This window comes from Mustela lutreola, chromosome 16 (genome assembly GCF_030435805.1).
Source record: "Mustela lutreola isolate mMusLut2 chromosome 16, mMusLut2.pri, whole genome shotgun sequence".
NCBI lineage: Eukaryota > Metazoa > Chordata > Mammalia > Carnivora > Mustelidae > Mustela > Mustela lutreola.
In genome coordinates this window covers 54,661,663-54,679,536 of record NC_081305.1, presented here as the reverse complement: position 1 = coordinate 54,679,536, position 17,874 = coordinate 54,661,663, and the positions used below count along the sequence as shown (strand labels likewise).

Below are 17,874 nucleotides of genomic sequence, written 5' to 3'. Positions count from 1 at the left end.
AAGGAGGCGGGACCGGCTCGAGGGGGTGGATACTGTGAGTTTAATTATAAAGAATGACCTGGTACAAAAGCCATTTCTCTCTGCAAAATTTTGGTGGGGAGTCCGGGGGAGGGAGGTGATGGGGGTAGGGATGAACCCCCATAATATAATCCCGCCTCCCTCATCTTCCCCCAGTCCCTGCAAATGGACGCCTGGGTCCCCATCCCTTGAATGATGAACTGAGGCTCGCGAGAGGGAAGCCCCGGCGCCGGGGCTTTCAACCCATGCTGATCCGTCTCAGCGGGAACCAGACGTACTCATCAGCCCCCCTTCTCTTTTCTCCCACCCCCCTTGGAAGACAATTCTCGGGCTTTTATTTCAGGTTTTTTTTTTTTTTTCTGGATTTTTGTGTGTGTGTGTTCTAGGTTTTTTTTTTTTTTTAATATTTTCTTTTGTTTTTGTTCCTCTTTTTGCTTTATCCTCTCCGCCCCGCGCTGCCCCCATCCAGTCCCTTGCCCCTCCCACCCCGATCTCCTCCCCCCCCCCACCCCCTACACCCTCCCCAACCCCGCGGCACCCATCCAAAATGAACAAGCCCTTGATAGACGGGTGCCGCGCAGGCCCCCTGCGGGTGGGGGGCATCCGACAAGGGGGAGGGGGCGGGTAGGGGCCCAGCATGACCTCTGCCCCCCTCCTTGCTACCCCTCCCCCCTCCCACGACCCTCCCACAAGGTTCCCCGCAGATCCCTGACGTGGTGAGGGGAGAGGGCTGCAAGCACCCTCCCCCCCCATGGACGGAGCGCCCCCCCCTCGGGGGTAGGGGGCAGCAGAGAGGGAATGGGCTTGGGGATAGGAGGGGGAGCTCCCTTCTTTGGCAGCTGAACATGGGGGGGACCTGAGGGCGATGCCCTCCCCCCTTTACCCACAGTAGTAGAGGGGGCTTCCCAGGGGAAGGGGTGGCTTAAAATTCCCAAGCCCCAGGAATAAAGGAAGTGGGGAAGCGTGCAGGAAGGGAACAGCCATGCTGGAGGGAGGAGGAGTTCGTTGGAGAAAAGGAAAGGTTTGGAGGGGGAAGGATCTTCGTGCAAAATGGATGGAGAGATGGTCTAGGAAGAGTGAGAGGAGGGAGGATGTGCAAGAGGTCACAGACTGGAGCAGGGAGAAGAGGAAGCGTGGAGGCACGGTGAGCAAGAGGGGAGTGTGCATAGGGTCTTCTCTTGCCAGGAGAAAGGAGTGTCCAAGAGGTGAGAAAACAGGCAGGGTAAGAACGTCCGGAAGAGGTGTTCCTCCACAGGCACAAAACAAGGATGCTAGGAAAAGAAACGACAGTACAGCCCAAGAGTGTGTGGAAGGAGACAAGTGTGCAAAAGGAGAGAGACGGTTGAGTTCCCCCCAGGGAGACTGAAACAGTCCGGGAGCCAACAGGAACAAGGAGAGATTCAAGAATGAGTGTGCAGCAAAGCCACGCTCTGCAGAAACGTTAGAGAAGGAACGTAGCCTCAAGAGAGCGGTGGAAGAGCTGGGGAGGACATGTGCGCAAGAGTTGAGTGAGTGAGAATGCTCACAAAAGAACTGAGAATGAAGCAGGACACAGATCTGGAAAAGAAGGGTGCACAGAACTGGGAACCTGGCAAAGAGGAAGGGAATGAGAGAGAAGCAGTTCCTGGGAGGCAGGTGTGCGGGATGCGGGAGAAGTGATGGTGTGAGGGGAGGGGCAGGGAAGGGCATGGGAGTGTCACTGTTAGAGGGAGAGGCGTGGGGAGTCAGAACGTGGGGCTTTGACAACAAGAAGGGGAAATGTTTAAGACGATGGGCACAAGCGTGTCAGGAGCCGTGCATGAGATAGTAAGTGCACAAGAACCGAGTCAAGGCAGGTGTGTTCCACAGAATAAATACGTGTGCACAGAGTTTGTGAGTGGGTAGGGAAAAGGGTGTCCCAAGTGTGTCTGCAGCAAGGGTTTAGAGATTTTCAGGAGTGAGGTGTATAAAGGAAGGTACCAAGGGAAGAGTACGCAGGCAAGAGTTTGAGACAGGAAGGGTATGGAACGTGGAAGAAGAAATGCAATGTGTGCTAGGGGAACAGGGTGTTTGAGTGCTGAGAGGGCCTCATGAGCCAGAAGCAAAGGTGGAGTGTGCAAGTCAGCGAGAGGGCAAATTTGTGCAAAATTGTAGCCCAGGGAGAGGAGAGGCAAGCAGGCGTGCAAAGGAGCGTGCAAGAGGCCGGGGAGGTGTGTGTGGGGGGGAAGAGGCGGCTGCTGTATGTGCTGGGGAGAAGGGAAGGTGGGGCGAACCCAGGGGCCTGGAGGGGGCGAGGAAGGGTTGTTAGAGGGGCGGCAGGTGGTGGAATCTGAGGGCACCCCCTTCCCCTGTGGCCGGGACAACCCGCATCCAATCAGGCTCAGGGCTGACCCTCTATGGCTCTGTCTGTTTCCCCCCTCCCCAGAATCCCAGAATCGACCCTTCCCTCCTCCTCCATACCCCTCTGTGATTTCCTCCATCACCCCCCCCCTCCTTTGCTCCCTGCTTCACACACAGTCTTGTGTCAGCTGCCCCCTCCTGTGAGGTGCAAATGTCTGGCTGGGATCAGGCCACCTGGTGACCTCCAGCCTTGGGAGAGGAGGGCAGGGCGCAGTTCTAGCAGAGTCCCTGGCCCAGGGGGAGAGAATGACGGTCAGGGGTCAGAGGTCAAGAGGCCAGTAGGCCCAGGGGTTCTGTGGACGGGCTGGTCCGTCCAGTCCAGCCATCACCTCTCCAGGAAAAATTTGAGAGCCCGGTCGATGTTCATGCGGTGGCCCACCCTGGTCACACCCAGATCGACGTAATCCTCCTTGGTCAAGGCAGGCAGATGGGAGCCATCGATCTCGTGGTCCAGGAACTGTGCCCGGTGCTCAGCCAACCCCAGCCACTCGAGCCAATCAGCCACATCGAACTTGGTCCAGAACCCCAGAGGCTTAGCGCCGAAGGGCTTGTCCGGGGGCAGCGAAAGCAGGCGGGTTGGTGAGAGGGAGCGGGAGGCCCCTGACAAGGCCCCGCCAAGCCCCCCAGACATCCCAGGGTGTGGTGGCACAAAGACAGGGGCAAAAGGATCAGCTGAACCTCCTGCCCCTCCGGTTGGGGAGCTGCGGATGTCAAAGAGGCCCGGATACAGGGGTCCGGAAGGCAGGATGGGCAGGGACGAGGGCCTGGGCGCAGGGCTGACCTTGTGCTCCGAGGCGGGCAGCAGTGAGGGGCTGGGGGCCCGGCGGAGCAGAGGAGGCCGCATCTCGAACTCCACGCCCTGGAGGTGGCGGGTGGACGTGGAGGAGGAGGCTGAGGGTGAGGTGGCCCCCGACGCTGCAGCAGCTGAAGGGGGGACCCCGCTTCCTGTGGGGAGTGGCGGCAGAGGTGGTTTGGGCCAGTTCTGAAACAGGCTGCTGACGGGTTTGGAGAGGAGCGAGGACTGGGAGTCTTCAGAGAGTCTGGAAGGTGACAAAGGGGCAAGGGTGGAGGAAGGGGGTTTGGAGGGCAATGGCGGGGTGAGAAAGAGGCAGAGGTCAAGACGGAGGGAGAGAAGAGACACAGGAGTGGGGGGTAGAGAAGTGGAGGAGAGAGATGGGAAGAGTTAGAAGGGGCAAGGGGGTGAGACAGATGTCAGGACAGAAATGAAGGGAGAGAAGAACGAGAGGACAGGGAGAGGGTGACAGTCAAGAGAGATGAAAGAAAAAGAGACATTAAGTGATAATAATAATAATCGCCACCACTTACTGATGCTCACGTGTGCCAGGCATTGTTCTAAGTGCTTTACATATCGCATCTCAGTGTATTCCCCATGACAGCCCTGATGCAGGTTACTATTATTATCAGCAGCACAGAGAGGTTAAGTAACTTGCCTAAAGACACACAGCCAGGAAGTGGCAGAGCCCAGTTATATGGCACCAAAGTCTGAGCTCTTAACCACTACTCTATACTGCCTATCGGGTTATGGCCAGTCACAGCAGAGTGGAAGACAGGGAGACGGTGAGAGAGGAACAAAAAGAGGGTGAGCATTCAAGGGAGAGAGATGGAAGGGGATAGGGGACAGAGAGAGAGAGAGGGAGAGAGATGAGGAGAGGGAGATGAAAGAGAGAAGAAACAAGGGGAGAAAAAGGTTCCCCTCATCCCTTTAGCTCCTTCAGAGCAGTCCTGCCTCAGGACCTTTGAACAGGCTGTTACCTTGGCCTAGCTCACTTCCTCCATGTAGCCATGAGATCTGCTCCCTCCCTTCCTTCAGTTTCTGCTCATCTTGCTGGTTTATTGTGAGGCATTTTCTGACCATCCCCATCCCTGCCTCATTAGACTATGAGCTCTGTGAAAGCAGGGCCTTGCCTGTCCTGTCCCCTATAGTGTCCCTGTCACTCGGCAGGGCACCCAGTGCACAGTGGGTGCTAAAGCAATAGCGGTGCATCTCGCCTATATTAAGCATCCCCTCCTCCACCCACAATACTTAGAAATGGCCAGTTGCCCTAAGATCTCAAAGGCTTGAGAAAACCACATTCAGACATCACCCCATGAGGGTCTGATGTCCTCTGAGGGACATCAGACCCTCAGTTAGAGTGAGCTCTGCAGAAGGCCAAGGGCAAGGGGATTAAGAGACCTCTCCTCACTCTCTCCGTATGCCTGAATCAGGAATGTGACTCTACTTGCCCTGGACTAGAAGGTCTTGAATGAGCTCGAACTTTGTGGCGATCCTGGCTAAGCTAGCTGCTTTAGGAAACTTCTTCACTATCCTGTATTTTTCCTTCTACACTTGCTGGGCCTTGGTAAGAGGTCCCTCCCCTCCCCCAACTCCTGTTACAACAGAGGCCCACATTTAATCCTCTCGAAAACCCTTTAGGTGGGTTCAGTGCTGTCTACCTTCTACAGAGAGGTGGGTTCCTTTGCCTGAGGTCTCCTAGTTAGAAGTCCTGGGCTGAGACCAAAGCCCAAGAGGCTGGGCTCCAGACCCACACACCAAACCACTACGCCCTAGAGCCTCTTCTTAATCTTGAGCCACACCGGGTTCAAGGGACTTGATTTCAGGGACTGTCAGAAATGACAACCCACCAAGGAAACAGACATCAGCAAGTTGTGCTCCAATCTCCTTTGTTGATAACTTTTTTGTTCATCATGGGATGTGGGTTGTCATGGTGATGGGAAGAGACCACAAAAGCTACTGAGCTAAAGCATTTGGGAAAGCATGCTTCTGAGGACGGACTCCTGCAAGCCAGCCCCGTTTGTTTTCTTTCTACCACCTGGGACCCTCCAAGGATGCAGCTATGGGGTGGGTAGACTCTGGTACCCACAGCATTGGCCCCTGTGGCCTCCGTCACCAACCACCCACCCCGGCTCACCTCTGCCGCTGCAGGGAAGAGGTCCTCTCAGGGACGTAGCTGGATCCCCCGTGGTGACTGTCCCCGCTTCCCCCGCTGCCTCCCCGGGCCCAGGGCAGAGCGCCACCAGCTGCCGAGGAGCCCCCAAATTGTTGAAGCTTGGAGCTGAGTTCACTGATGATGCTGGCTTTTACTGTGGCCAAGGCTGAGGCCTGAGGCTGGGCCAGGGGCCCGGGCAGGGGTGGTGGCGGTGGGCCCGGGCCCTCCTCCCAGGGTAGCAGCTTCCGAGGCAAAGAGGAGGCTGATGGCAAGGGCACTGGTGGGCCTTCCGGCTCTATCGCCACCGGACCCCCAGCCATACCCGCCGTCGAGGGTCCCGTGCAACCACTCAGGGCAAGCAGCCCGTCTGTTCCAGCTCCCGTCACAGAGACAGTGGGGCTGGTGGGAGTGACAGGGTCCCGGAGTCCCCCACTGGGGCCAGGCCTCAGGCCTCCACTGGTCCCCAGAGCCCGGCCCCGGAGCTTAGAAGGAGTCATGAGCTGTGGGGGATAGGGTGGGCCAGGAGTCCCACTCCCCCCGAAGGCCTGGCCGTCCAGGTAGGCCACGTATGTGTCCAGAAGCTCTGGCCCACTGGCCACACTGGCCCCACCGCCTCCACCACCGCCTCCTGCAGGGCCACCACCTTCCGCAGAAAGGCTGCTCAGTGTGGACGCGCTGCTGATGGTCTCCAGCGGGTGGTCGCTGCTGCTCCGACTGTCTACCTCCTCGATTCCCGAATCTGTGCCGGGCGGTGGGTCCGGGCCAGGCTGTGGCGCCGGGGCAGCAGGGGCAGCCGGGGCCGGTGGGCCTGGCGGAGGGGGGTCCCCAGGAGCCACGGGGGCCCCCTGGGTCAGTGTGGCCACCTCACTGTCATAGGAAGTCAGGCTGGATGCCGTGGAGTCCAGGGTGGGAGGTGCAGCGGCGACAGCAGGTGGTGGCACTGGGGGCAATGGGGTGGTTGGGGTGGGTGGGTCCGGCAGCGGATGGGGGGGCCCGGGTGTGAGGGGCGACTCTGGTTTCTCGAAGCTGTTGGAGAACTCCAGAGGCGGAGGCAGCGGTTCCACAAAGAGGAATTCGCCATCTTCCACATCCACCGAGGGAGCAGGGGGCGGCAAGACTAGCAGGGGAAGCCCGTTCTCTTCAGTGCCCCGCGGGGAGGTCGGCGAGGGCGGTACGGAGCGGCGCGGGCTGGGCGGTGGAACCCCCGGCCCGTCTTCCGAGGGGGGTCCCCTTCCCCCCGCCCCACTGGCTCTGGGCTGGCAGTTCTCAAGGAACCGCACGTGCAGGGGCAGCCGCTCGGGCTCCTCAGGGGCTCCCGACCTCCACGCCTTGTTCACCCCGGGGAGCGGGGGCGGGGGCTCTGGCCCCAGCTGCAGGAGGAGGGGCCCGACCCCGGGAGCTGTGGGGGGCAAGCGGTGCAGCAAGGAGCGTCGGGCAGCTGGAGGGCTGGCCGGAAGGGACTTCTCCTGGCTGCCCAGCCCTGCACGGTACCCCAGCTCCCGACGGGCGGGGTCCGGCGGTGAGGCTCCCCAGAGACGCAGCACCGGCTCATGGTGGGCGTGGGGCGAGTGGTGGTGTGGGGTGGGCGGCGGGGCCTCATAGCGGGGCGATGGGGGCCTTGGAGGGGGCTGGGGGGGCCCACCACCCTCCGAGGACTCCTTCAGCGCCCGCTCTCGGGCGGCCAGGGCCAGTCCGAGAGGGGAGGCGGGGTCCAGGGCCTTGCCGGTCAGCGGGTGGACCAGGGGCCGGGGCGGCAGGAAGCTGGTGAAGGCGCTGCTGCCCCCACTGCCCCCGTAGGCGCGGCTGCCGGCCGCGTAAGCCCCGTAGCCACCGCCACTCCCCGCGCCCGCAGACTCCAGCCGCAGATAGGGCTCGGCGGAGAACATGCCTTCATCGATGGACTTCGAGTGGCGCAGTCGGGGACCCGGGGGCGCCCCTGGGCCCAGCCCGCTGTCGCCGCCATCCTCGTCCCCCGCGTCGGTGGAGAGGAAGAGCGTGGACCGCCGGCGGGCTTCGTTCTGCCAGCCCCCTTCCCTCCGGGCCGCCCCGACCAGGGCCGCCCCGAACTGGCTGGTGAAATCCAGGGTGGCCGGGCCGCTGGGCGAGGTGGGGGTGGGCACGGGCGAGGGGGACGGCGGCACCGGCGACATGGCCGGGGCGGGGCTCGGCGCAGAGGAGCCTCCCGCGCTGCTACCGCCGCCGCCGCCGCCGCCGCCGCCGCCGCCGCCGCCGCCGCCCCCCGCAGCCTCGGGCTGGGTTGGGGGCTCGGCCTCGGTGCTGCTGCCCTGGCTGCTGCGGCCGCTGCTACTGGTGGACGGGGCCTTGATGATGATGGTAGGGATTGGGATGGAGTTCTTTTCCGAGGGGGCGGCCGCGGCGGGCGGGGGCTGCGGGGACGCCGGAGACGTGGGCGAGGCGGCGGCAGGGAGGCCGCCTCCCTTCTGAGGCTCACCTTCGACTTTGGTCTGCTTGACCAGGGGCCCCTTGCGCCCGCGGCCCGAGCGGGCTGGCACGTACATGGCCGCGCTGGCCGCCCGGGGGGGCAGCTGGAAGTAGCGCAGGGCTGGGGCCTGGGAGGAGCTGATGCCTCCGCCCCCGCTGCCGTGGTGCGACGGGGACGGGGCCCCCGGGGTGGGGCTGGGCCCGCCGCCTCTCCAGCCGCGCAGGCTGGGCTGGGGCCCCAGAGCCAGTCGGGGTGGGGGGTCGTCGGGGGAGCCGCCCGTCTCCATCTCCGGGGGATGAGGGGGGTGGGCGTGGTGGTGGTGAGGCTGGGGGGGCGGGGCGTGATGGTGGTGATGGTGGGGCGGGTGGTGGTGGGCGGGAGGCAGGGGTCCGCTGTGGTACAGGCTTTTCTCACGGCTCCCTACACGCGTGTCGGGAGGGGAGGGTCCATCAAAGGATGCGGGGGAAGAGGACGGGAGGGGGCCACCCGAACTGGGGTTGAAGGGCCCTCCCCTGGGGGATGGAGTGAGGCGGCCGGAGGAGGAGGGGGCTGGAGGTGTGCTGTAGGGGGGCTCGGGTGGGGACGTGGTGGGCGGTGGGGGGATGTCCTCCGAGCCAGGCACAGACAGGCTGCGGCTGAACTTCATGGCTGGGGGTGCTAGGTACGGTCTATCATCTTCTGCAGCCCCTGGGGAAGATACAGTGGATCCAGGAGTGGGGGGGAGGGGGTCTCCCTCCTCCCCTATACCATAGTACTACAATATTAATGCAACAACAACAACAACAACAATAATATGATGCCACTGAGCATATGCTAAGAACCTCACACGAACTAGTAGTCCAGAGTTCCCCACCTGTGGTAAACCGGCTTGATGTCACAGGCTGTGCGTTGCACAAAGCAACCGGCAGGGGGAGCAAGGGGAGGCGGGGCGATATTCAGCTGCACTTCCTCCTCATGCCAGGAGGGGGCGCCATTTTCTAATTCCCGCAAAGACACAGCCTATGCTAGTGGTGGCTTGGGGGAAGCAAAAGTGGCTGGAGCCCGGGACAGATGCCATGTTTAGGTGCATAGTCACAGATTTCTCTTCATGCATACGCGGAAATAAAATGTAATTAGCACATAAAGCCTGTGCTTTCACAGACGGAGCTGGTTAGGATGAGGCTAACGTTTATGAGAGAGATCCAATTTATGGGTAAGCAATGCTGGGTGGCTTTTCAGGTAGTTGAGATGAGATAAAGGAGATACAGGTAGACCTCACAGATGCAAGACTCACTGGTAGACTTTGGACGCTGGAAGTGGGAGAAAAGCTAGACCCAGTCACAAAAGGACTTGGAGTGGATGGGAAGAACGAAGTCTTTTGCCTACTTATCACTGTCAGGGCTCAGTCTTTAACCCTCTTCTCTCCTCTGTCTACTCTCTCTCCTTTGGCAATCTCAAGCGACATGCTGCTTCATTCACTAGGTCTCTGCTGAAGACGCCCACATCTGTCCTGGGGCTCAGTCCTCTCCCCTGAGCTCCAGGCTCCTATATCCAAATGCCATATCCACTTAATTGGATGTCTCACTGGCATCTGAAACTTAGCAGGCCCCCAGCTGTGCTCCTGATCTCCTCCCACCCCACAGTCTCCCCCTTCTGAACAAACGGTGCATCAGTCCTACCTCAGGACCTTTGTGTTGGCTGTTCTCACTCCCTGTAATACCTTACTGCCATATATCCACATCGCTCTCCCCCTTCATTTCCATGTTTTGGCTCATATCTGCCTCCCAGAACTCATCTCCCTTATTCTACTCTGCTTCCTACCCCACTAGAACTTACCACTGCCAACATACTATATAACTGTCTTGTTTCTTATCATTGTAATCTATTGTCTGTCTTCCCCTGCTGGAAGGCAAGCTCCATGAGGGCAGGACCCTTTCCTCTGTTTTGTTCACTGACATATCTCCAGCAGTCTAGGACGTAGGGTGGATACCCAGTAAACATTTGTAGAATGCATCCACGCATGAAGGAAGTCAAGTATAAGAGAGAAGAAAGAAAGAAGAAAGTAGGTAGTGGGGGCTCTGACTCCTGCATCCAGGCAGGAATAATAACATGCTCATTTTCTAGATGCAGAACCCAAGGCCCAGAGAGGTGCATCTACTTGCCACAGGCCACACAGCTAGGAGGGACAAGAGCCAGAATTCAGATCCAGGTTTGCCCAACAAAAAAGCCTGAGCTCTCTGCTCAGCTGGATGGAACTGTTGTCATATACGGAAGTAGAAAAGAACATTTCAAAGTCCCTTTGTTCCTCCTGTAAACTGTCATCCTCCCAGCCTCCCCCTCCCCTGCTAGCATCCAATATACCCACCCTTCCAGGTGACATACCAATAGATTTTTGCCGGAGCATAAGCCCAGGTCCTGGAGGCAGGTAAGAAGGACGTTCATAACTCGGCTGCGAGCGGTGGTGCGGATCGAAGCTTGACTTTAGGGTGGCAGTCAGAGAAAAAAGACAGCAGAGAAAGATCAGTCTGGGCATGAAGATTCATAGCTTCACCACACAGCCAACCTCCAAGCCTACTCCAAGCCTCTGCAGAAAGGATGAAAGGCATGGAGGAGGCAAAAGGGAATTCTGGAAGAGGGAAAGGTGTCTGAGTTTGGGCAGTGGGGAGAACAAAAGGAAAAGAAAGCAGATTCTCAGCAGCCCTGTTTTCTCTGCTTCCCATACCGAACACTAATCTGGGCCTTTTCTCCATTCTTGCTGTCAACCCCCAGGTCCAAGTCCCCAGCATTGCCTGGCTTGCTGGCTGCCCTAGCCTCTTCCCCTGTTCCCCTACTCCTTTCTTACTCTGCCACGTAAGAGTCAGAGGGATCTTTCAGAAAGAAGTCCAGGTCATGCAATTGCCCTGCTTAAAATCCCACAGGAGCGTTCTGCATCACCAGTCAGGAGGGGATTAGAATTCCCAACTCTGGTGTGGAGTTGTGGTCTGTGGTAGACACTGCTGGTACACACAACATCCCCTTGGCTAGGACGCTGTGACCATCCCCAGCTGCTGAGAGTGTCACCTGCCTGGGCTCTTGGCTGCCCCCCAGTTTAAAGAGTCCGCCTCCTCCAAAGGAGACGATGGGCCCAAGCAGTTATGTCCCCTACTACTTCTTCTTCTTCTTTTTAAGATCTTATTTATTTCAGAAAGAGAGTGAGTGTGTGTGCATGAATCGGGAAGAGGGGTAGAGAGAGAAGCAGGCTCCTGGCTGAGCAGGGAGCCCAATGTGGGACTCCAACTCAGGACCCTGGGATCCTGACCTAAGCCAAAAGCAGATGCTTAACCGACTGAGCCACCCTGGCACCCCATGTCCCCCTACTTCTGGGAGCAGCCTGCAGCCAAGGACCAACTAACAGGGAGATCCAAGGCAGAATTAAGTCCGTGGTGTAATTCAAACTCTCCCAGGGATCAGGCAGAAAGGGACTCCAGCGGGGGCCACGTTTGCTGAGCTCTCACAGCCCATTCTGCCCCCCTCACTCCCTTATAATTCTCCCCTTACAATACCGTCAGAGCAGGAATCCCCATCTCAGGCTCTGCCTATGGGAAACGCAGGTGCCCAGTACAGTTCAGCCCCGCCTACATCTCCTACCTGCTCACTCTGACTCCATCGTGTCCACCAGTCCTGCCCCAGTGCCCCAAGGTCCATCCCTGTTTTAGAGCACTTATAAGTCCTGCATTTGCTTTCTGCAACGTCTTCTCCTCCTCATCACACATTCCTTTCCATCTTTCTGTCCTCTACACAAATGTCCCTCCCAGTCACTGTCTACTGCACTTCCCTGCACTGTTTCCTTAGGACACTCCTCTCCATCTGAGACACCTTGTTTATGTGCTTCCTTCCTGACTACCTGCCCAGAATCCGGCTCCCGGACGGCACCAGAGGTATGGTATCTCCAGTCCAGGACACCTGCAGGCAAAATATTCTCATTTCCTTTAAAATCAGAGGGGGGAACATGAATAGAATCCAGTCTGGATGATAATAATCATCTTTGCACCAACACAGCCATAAAATACAGATTTTTAAACTTGTTTTTGAGGGAGGGGCTTAGGAAGGCAAAAGTGCCAAAGGCCCATGGAATCCTAACAGCAGCTGGATGGTAGCGACGCTGCTGCTCTCTTTCACTGCTGGGTCCCCAGTCTCCAACCAGGACCCGATATTCTATAAGCTTATGTCAGATGAATAAAGGAGTAACTAAAAGGGAAGGAACCAGCATCAGCCAACTGACTCCAGTGCTTCTGCCAGGTGACCTCATGTGTCACTCTTCTCTGTCTTTGGGGCCCGAAGTACAGAGAAAGGAAACTCTAATTCAGACGAAGTCCCAACCTTACTTCCCTCACCTCCCATCACACTCTCTCAATTTCCTGTGCTGTTTCTCACCTCAGGGCCTCCACATCCACTGTTCCCTCTGCCTGGAACATCCTTTCCCCCTGCTCTGCTTGGGAAGATATGTCTTCCTACCCCCACTCCGGCCTGGCCTCTCCCTTCCTCTAGACCTACGCTGCCCAATACAACCACCACCACCCTTTTAGATGTAAATTTTAACAAATTAAGATAAAATAAAATGAAAAATTCCCTTCCTCTGTTTTTGCTGGTCACATTTCAAGGGTTGAGTTGCCATACATTCCTGCAACACAGGAACTCTACTGGACAAGACAGAGCTGCTCTAGACCACATAGGATGCACCTGTCCTAACCTCTCCCTGCACTCACCCCCCTGGATTGAGACTGCCCATCTCTGCGTTTGTCTCATTCACTCATTCCACAGATATTTACTGAGTACCCGGGCCATCCCAGGGACTGTTCCAGATGCTGCAAATGCAGCCATCAATAAAACAGACAAAGTCCCCCTGCCTACATGGAGGGCAGACAAAATAAATTAGTAACATAACGGGTCGGGCGGAGGGAAGAGAGGGAGGAGAGGAGGATTTCAACAGGGCCATCAAGGAAGGCCTTTCTGTGAAGACTTAATCTGAGCAATTTCCAGAAGAAGGGAGCCATGCATATTCCTGGGGTGGGAGGAGGGTGGTAGTGGGGAGTTGCCAGGCAGAGGGAACAGCAATTGTCTATGTCCCGAGGGGGGAGTGAGTGTGGTGTGCTTAAGGAACACTCAGGAGGCCGATCTGTCTTGGGCAGGTGAGTGGGGGCACTGAGGGGTGAGAGATGAGGTCAGACATCTGGTAGAAAGGTGATAATGGGTGGAATCTGTTAGTTTCAGATATCTCCTCCCTGGAGAGGCTTCCACCTGATACTCTGCACTGTAACTCCCTCCAAATTAACCTAGTGTAGACTTATTATAATTATTTGCTTCTTGTTCATTGTCTGTCTCCCTGGGCATGGATCCCACACAGTTCCCATTCTACTCTTCCTTGGTAAGAAAAAAACAATCTCGTTTGGCACCTATTGGAACTACATTTCCCAGGATCCCGTGCAGCTGCGTGTGTAGGTAGGCTGGGATGCATAAGTGCAAGCATGTGTGTGTTACTTTGGGGAAGTCTCCTCAGAGGTAACCCAAGAAGCAACAATGCACCTTCCTTTGCCTTTCCGCCTTGACACTCTTCCTTGTTCCTGCTACCTGGAATGCTGGTGGCACAGCTAGAGCTCCAGCCATCTTGGACTAGGAGGTGACCGTATGGTTGGAAAGAAGGCTAGGATGGTGGAGCAGAAAGTGAGAAGGGTCCTGGGTCTTCACGACCATGGCAACTGCCATACCCACCTACTCCAGAATTCGTTAACATGACAGAGCAACAAGACTCTTCTGGTTCAAGTCACTGTTATTTGGAGGTTTTTCACGTATGGAAGAACCCAATTCTGCAAAATCCAACCCTTGTCCAGGAATTTAAATTCCCTAACAGGAGTGGCTTTACTCAGTTCGCTCTTCCAACCCCAGCAGGTCCAGCGCATCAAGGTGCTCAGTAAATATTTGCAGAAGGAGTCCAGACTGAGGAGGGCAAGCAAGGGGATAATAGGGACGTGGGAAGGAAGGTGAGGGAAGCATCTGGTAGAGGAATGGGAGTGAGGATGGGTGGGGGAGCAGAGTAATGGGGGAGGGTTCCGAATGACAGGGGAGGGGTTGAGGGGCAGGGAAGGGGTGTCTCTGAATGAAGAGAGTGCTCAGTGAAGGGAGAGGCGTCAGATTGGCGCCAGAAGACATTCTAAGTGGAAGAGGAGGGATTAAATGATGGGTTAACTTGATATAAAAGGGGTCAGAGTGGCAGAGGAGATGTCAGGCTGATGGAGAAGCCATAAAAGCGTCTGAGGAGGCGTTGGACTGCCTGCCTAAGGGGCACACTGACTCAAGGTGGGACAGGCTGACCTCCGTCCAGGGAAGCGGAGCGTCCTCTCCCGCGCAGGGGGGCAGCGAATCAGAGTGCCCGGGTGCGCGTGACGTCACCGGATGCGGGCAGACTCCTCCCCAGCAAGTCAGCCAGAGGTCCGCCCTCCTCCGGTGCCACCTCGTGCACCGGTTGTGGGTCTGATGCCTCAAGGGCAGAGTGTGTGCCCTGGTGCTGTGCACAGCCTGGAGGCTGAAGATAGGCTGAGAAATGCGCTCCAGGGAGACAGCCCCTGAAAGGGGTGATGGGGGAGACAGCGGAGGGGGAAACAGGCAAAGAGACAGAGATAGACAAAGAGAGAGATGGGGGTTCAGAGCAGGGGAGACAGGAGGGGAAATGAGACAGCGATGGGAAGAGGGCCCCAATAAAGCGGGAAGAGAGGCAGTCCTGAGAGGCCTTGAAGGGGTGGTGGGTGGGCAGGGCTGCTCCAGGAGGGTTAGGCATGCAAACAGGAGGGAAAGAGACAATGCGATCAAGAGAGTATGGCCAAATAATCAGAGGGAAAAATTGTGTTCAGAGAAAGGTTGAGACTGGCAGCCAGACAGAGATGGGGAGAAGGGAGGACAGTGCAAGAGTGGGGGGAAGGTAGGGTACCCCTTGGGGTCAGAGACCAGGTAACAGAGACAGTAGCTGAGGGAGACAAAGCCACACAGAGGGGAGGACAGAGGGATGGACAGCAGAATGTTAGGAGGAGACAGCCCAAGAAGCACTTTGACCTACAAAGAGGCCTCGGTGGCAATACTGAGCCCCACACTGCCTGCTTACCCCCTCTGGTCTAGTGCACAGGGCTCAAATCGAGACAGCTGAAGCAGATGGGAAAATGAGAAACAGAAAACAAGACCATAGGAAGAGAGAGAGCCACAGAGATACAGAAGCAGCAGGAAGGGGCCCCTGTGTTGACTCAGAGTGTGAGAAGTCAAGATGTCTGATGGAAAGGTGGCGACAGAGATGGGGGGTGAAGAGAGCCCCTAACACAAGAGGTGGGGCTTTGGGAAGGCCCAGGGCTAGACCCTGGAAGGGAAAAGAAAAAGGGCAAATGACCACTGGCCTCTATGGCCCAGAGGGAAGGGAGATGCCATTCAAGAACTCAGGTGACTACCTAGGAGTCTCATTTCCAGGAGGGAGGGGCACATGGGCACTAGATGTTATCATTGGCCCATGTCTGGGCTCCTCTAGGGGTGTCTTTGGAGCTCAGATGGTGAATTCCATGAGGGCTGGGATCTTATCTGTCCTATAACCATGGTTCACCCAGGAAGGGGTTGGCATGTTGGTTGCTATTTGTTGAATAAATGAAAACAAGAGTTTGCCCTATCTACTCTCAGAGACTCTGCATGTGATATGCTGTTGTAGGGTCTCTGGGGCACATGCAAGTCTCACTGGCAAGTCATTGTGGGGTCTCCAGTCTGTTTTATGGCCTAAGAGGGCTCGCCATATGTTGCGAGCCTGCTGTACTAGGAATTGACCTCATTCAATCCTCATCAGGACCAGTAAGACTGGCTTTAGCCCTATTGTACAGAGCAGGGAACTGAGGATGCAGAGAAATCAGGCAGTATGGTTCAAGTGACTCAGGGAGTCAGAGGGAGTCAGAATTTGAAGCAGGTCTGTCTGGCTTGACTGCCCATCCACTTCTGAGTCTACACTGACCTTCGGGGGAAGTAGGCACAGAACACGGTCCCCACAGCCTCAGAGATTTCGGATTCCTTGAGAAACTCAAGACAGGTGAGACGGGAGGGGCTGCTGCGTGCAGGGCACTCTGCAAAGCCCCGAGAAGGTGGCCAAGGACCCTCCGCTTTTACATCTGAAAGCAATTCTATGAGTCTGAGTACAAAATCTGCCACCTTCATTTGAGGCATTCTAAAGTAGGCAGTCTAACCCTTAGTAGGTCTATGGCTAGACTTCAAGGGGGCCATGCACTTGGACTAGAAAAAAAATTACATCTTTATTGTCATTATCTTCCAATGAAAACAGTATTTCCTCGACTAAGGATGTAGGCAGCAAACCAACCTGGCCTTATCAAGTCCTGTTCCTGTATCCCCAATAGAAATCCCAGATCGGGGGCGCCTGAGTGGCTCAGTGGGTTAAGCCTCTGCCTTCGGCTTGGGTCATGATCTCAGGGTCCTGGGATCCAGCCCCACATCTGGCTCTCTACTCAGCGGGGAACCTGCTTCCCCCCTCCACCACGCCTGCCTCTCTGCCTACTTGTGATCTTTCTCTCTGTGTCAAATAAATAAATGAAATCTTTAAAAAAAAAAAAAAAAAGGAAATCCCAGATTGTCCCATATCCCTTCACAGAGGTGCAGATCTCTTGAAATTGTGTTTATATGCCTCATGACTAGTTAAGAGTTAAGATCCATCACGAGGTCTTGCTGGCTAATGTGTTAACGAAAAAGCACTGATATTACTATCATAAATTATGTGTTTACTTTGTGTATGTTTTTAACTGAACCCTAGGCCTAACACAGGGCTCGAACGCATGACCCCGAGATCAAGAGTCACCTGCCCTACGGACTGAGCCAGCCAGGTGTCCCACGAATTTTGCTTTTTAAAAATATTTTGATAACTGGGGCGCCTGGGTGGCTCAGTGGGTTAAGCCGCTGCCTTCGGCTCAGGTCATGATCTCAGGGTCCTGGGATCAAGTCCCGCATGGGGCTCTCTGCTCAGCAGGGAGCCTGCTTCCTCCTCTCTCTCTCTGCCTGCCTCTCTGCCTACTTGTAATCTCTCTCTGTCAAATAAATAAATAAAATCTTAAAAAAAAACCTTTAAAAAATATTTTGATAACTGTATTATCAGTGTAATTGGCTTCGTTTTCTTAAGTAATTTACTTTACAATTCTAAGCATTATTTGGAGGAGCATGCCAGCCTGCCAAGGGGTCCCAAGGTTCCTCAAAAGCCAAAGAATCCGGTTTTAGACTAAACAGCCTGTTGGCCACTGGGTGGTGGGTGTGGCCTGTGGGAAGAAAGGGTTGAGGGCAGGATCAGAGGGCATGGCTTCAGCAGAGAAATAAGGCGTGTGTGATCTCTGCAGGGGACTCTGGAAGGTGAGAGGAGGTTGCTTGGTGGCTGTTTCCCACAAAGGGGCACAGCCGAATGACAACCAGCTAGGGAAGGACCATCAGGCCCACCAGAAAAACCAGGGCCATGGATCCAGTTGCCTGACTTGCCTGGACTGAAATATTGCCTCCCTCTCTAAGCCTTGGTTTCCCCTCTGTAAATGGGCTAGCTGTGTGGATGATCCTAGAAATGAATGAGATAATCCACATAAAATGTAGTGTCCAAAATAGGATCACCACCCATTACAGGTCAGCCTCTGTCATAGGGAAAAGCAGGCAGAGTGGAGACAGCAATAATAAATAATATTTTTAAAACTCCCACTTGTTGAGCACCTATTATCACGTGCTGGGCCAATGCCAGGGATCACCAGCTGTGACATCATTCTGCCTTCCCTGAGACTCTTGAGGTGGGACGGAGATGGACAAGAGGTGAGAGCAGGGAGTGAGGAAATGAGGGACAAGACTTAGGAGGAGAATAAGGAAGAGGATGGGCAGAGAGGAAAGAAGGCTCCCAGAGTGAGGAGAGAAGAGGGAGCCCAGGAAGGGTGGTGCCCCTCCAGGGCCAACATCCAACACAAAGGGTTCAGGAAGGTTATGCAAGGAGAAAATGGTGTGTGCATCCCTCAAGCCTCCTCTCCACTCTGCTCCCATTCCCTACCCACCCACCCCCCACCCCATCCAGGCTGCCTA

At 56.2% G+C, this 17,874-nt stretch overlaps 1 protein-coding gene across 5 annotated transcripts in view; it reads right to left on the bottom strand.

Annotated features, from left to right (window-relative positions):
* Positions 1–17: 17 nt before the first annotated feature.
* SHANK1 (SH3 and multiple ankyrin repeat domains 1) overlaps positions 18–17,874 on the bottom strand; it is a 46,772-nt gene continuing 28,915 nt past the window's right edge. For 4 of the 5 annotated variants that reach the window (XM_059151013.1, XM_059151015.1, XM_059151016.1 and 1 more), the window contains 3 exons: positions 10,150–10,246; positions 5,328–8,475; positions 18–3,437 (listed from right to left, as the gene is read on the bottom strand). In XM_059151013.1, the coding sequence (XP_059006996.1) occupies positions 2,723–3,437; positions 5,328–8,475; positions 10,150–10,246 (3,960 nt within the window). In that variant the 3' untranslated portion in view covers positions 18–2,722. Of the gene's footprint in view, positions 3,438–3,777; positions 3,930–5,327; positions 8,476–10,149; positions 10,247–17,874 lie in introns of those variants that run through there. The other variant, XM_059151017.1, reaches the window with a different exon arrangement.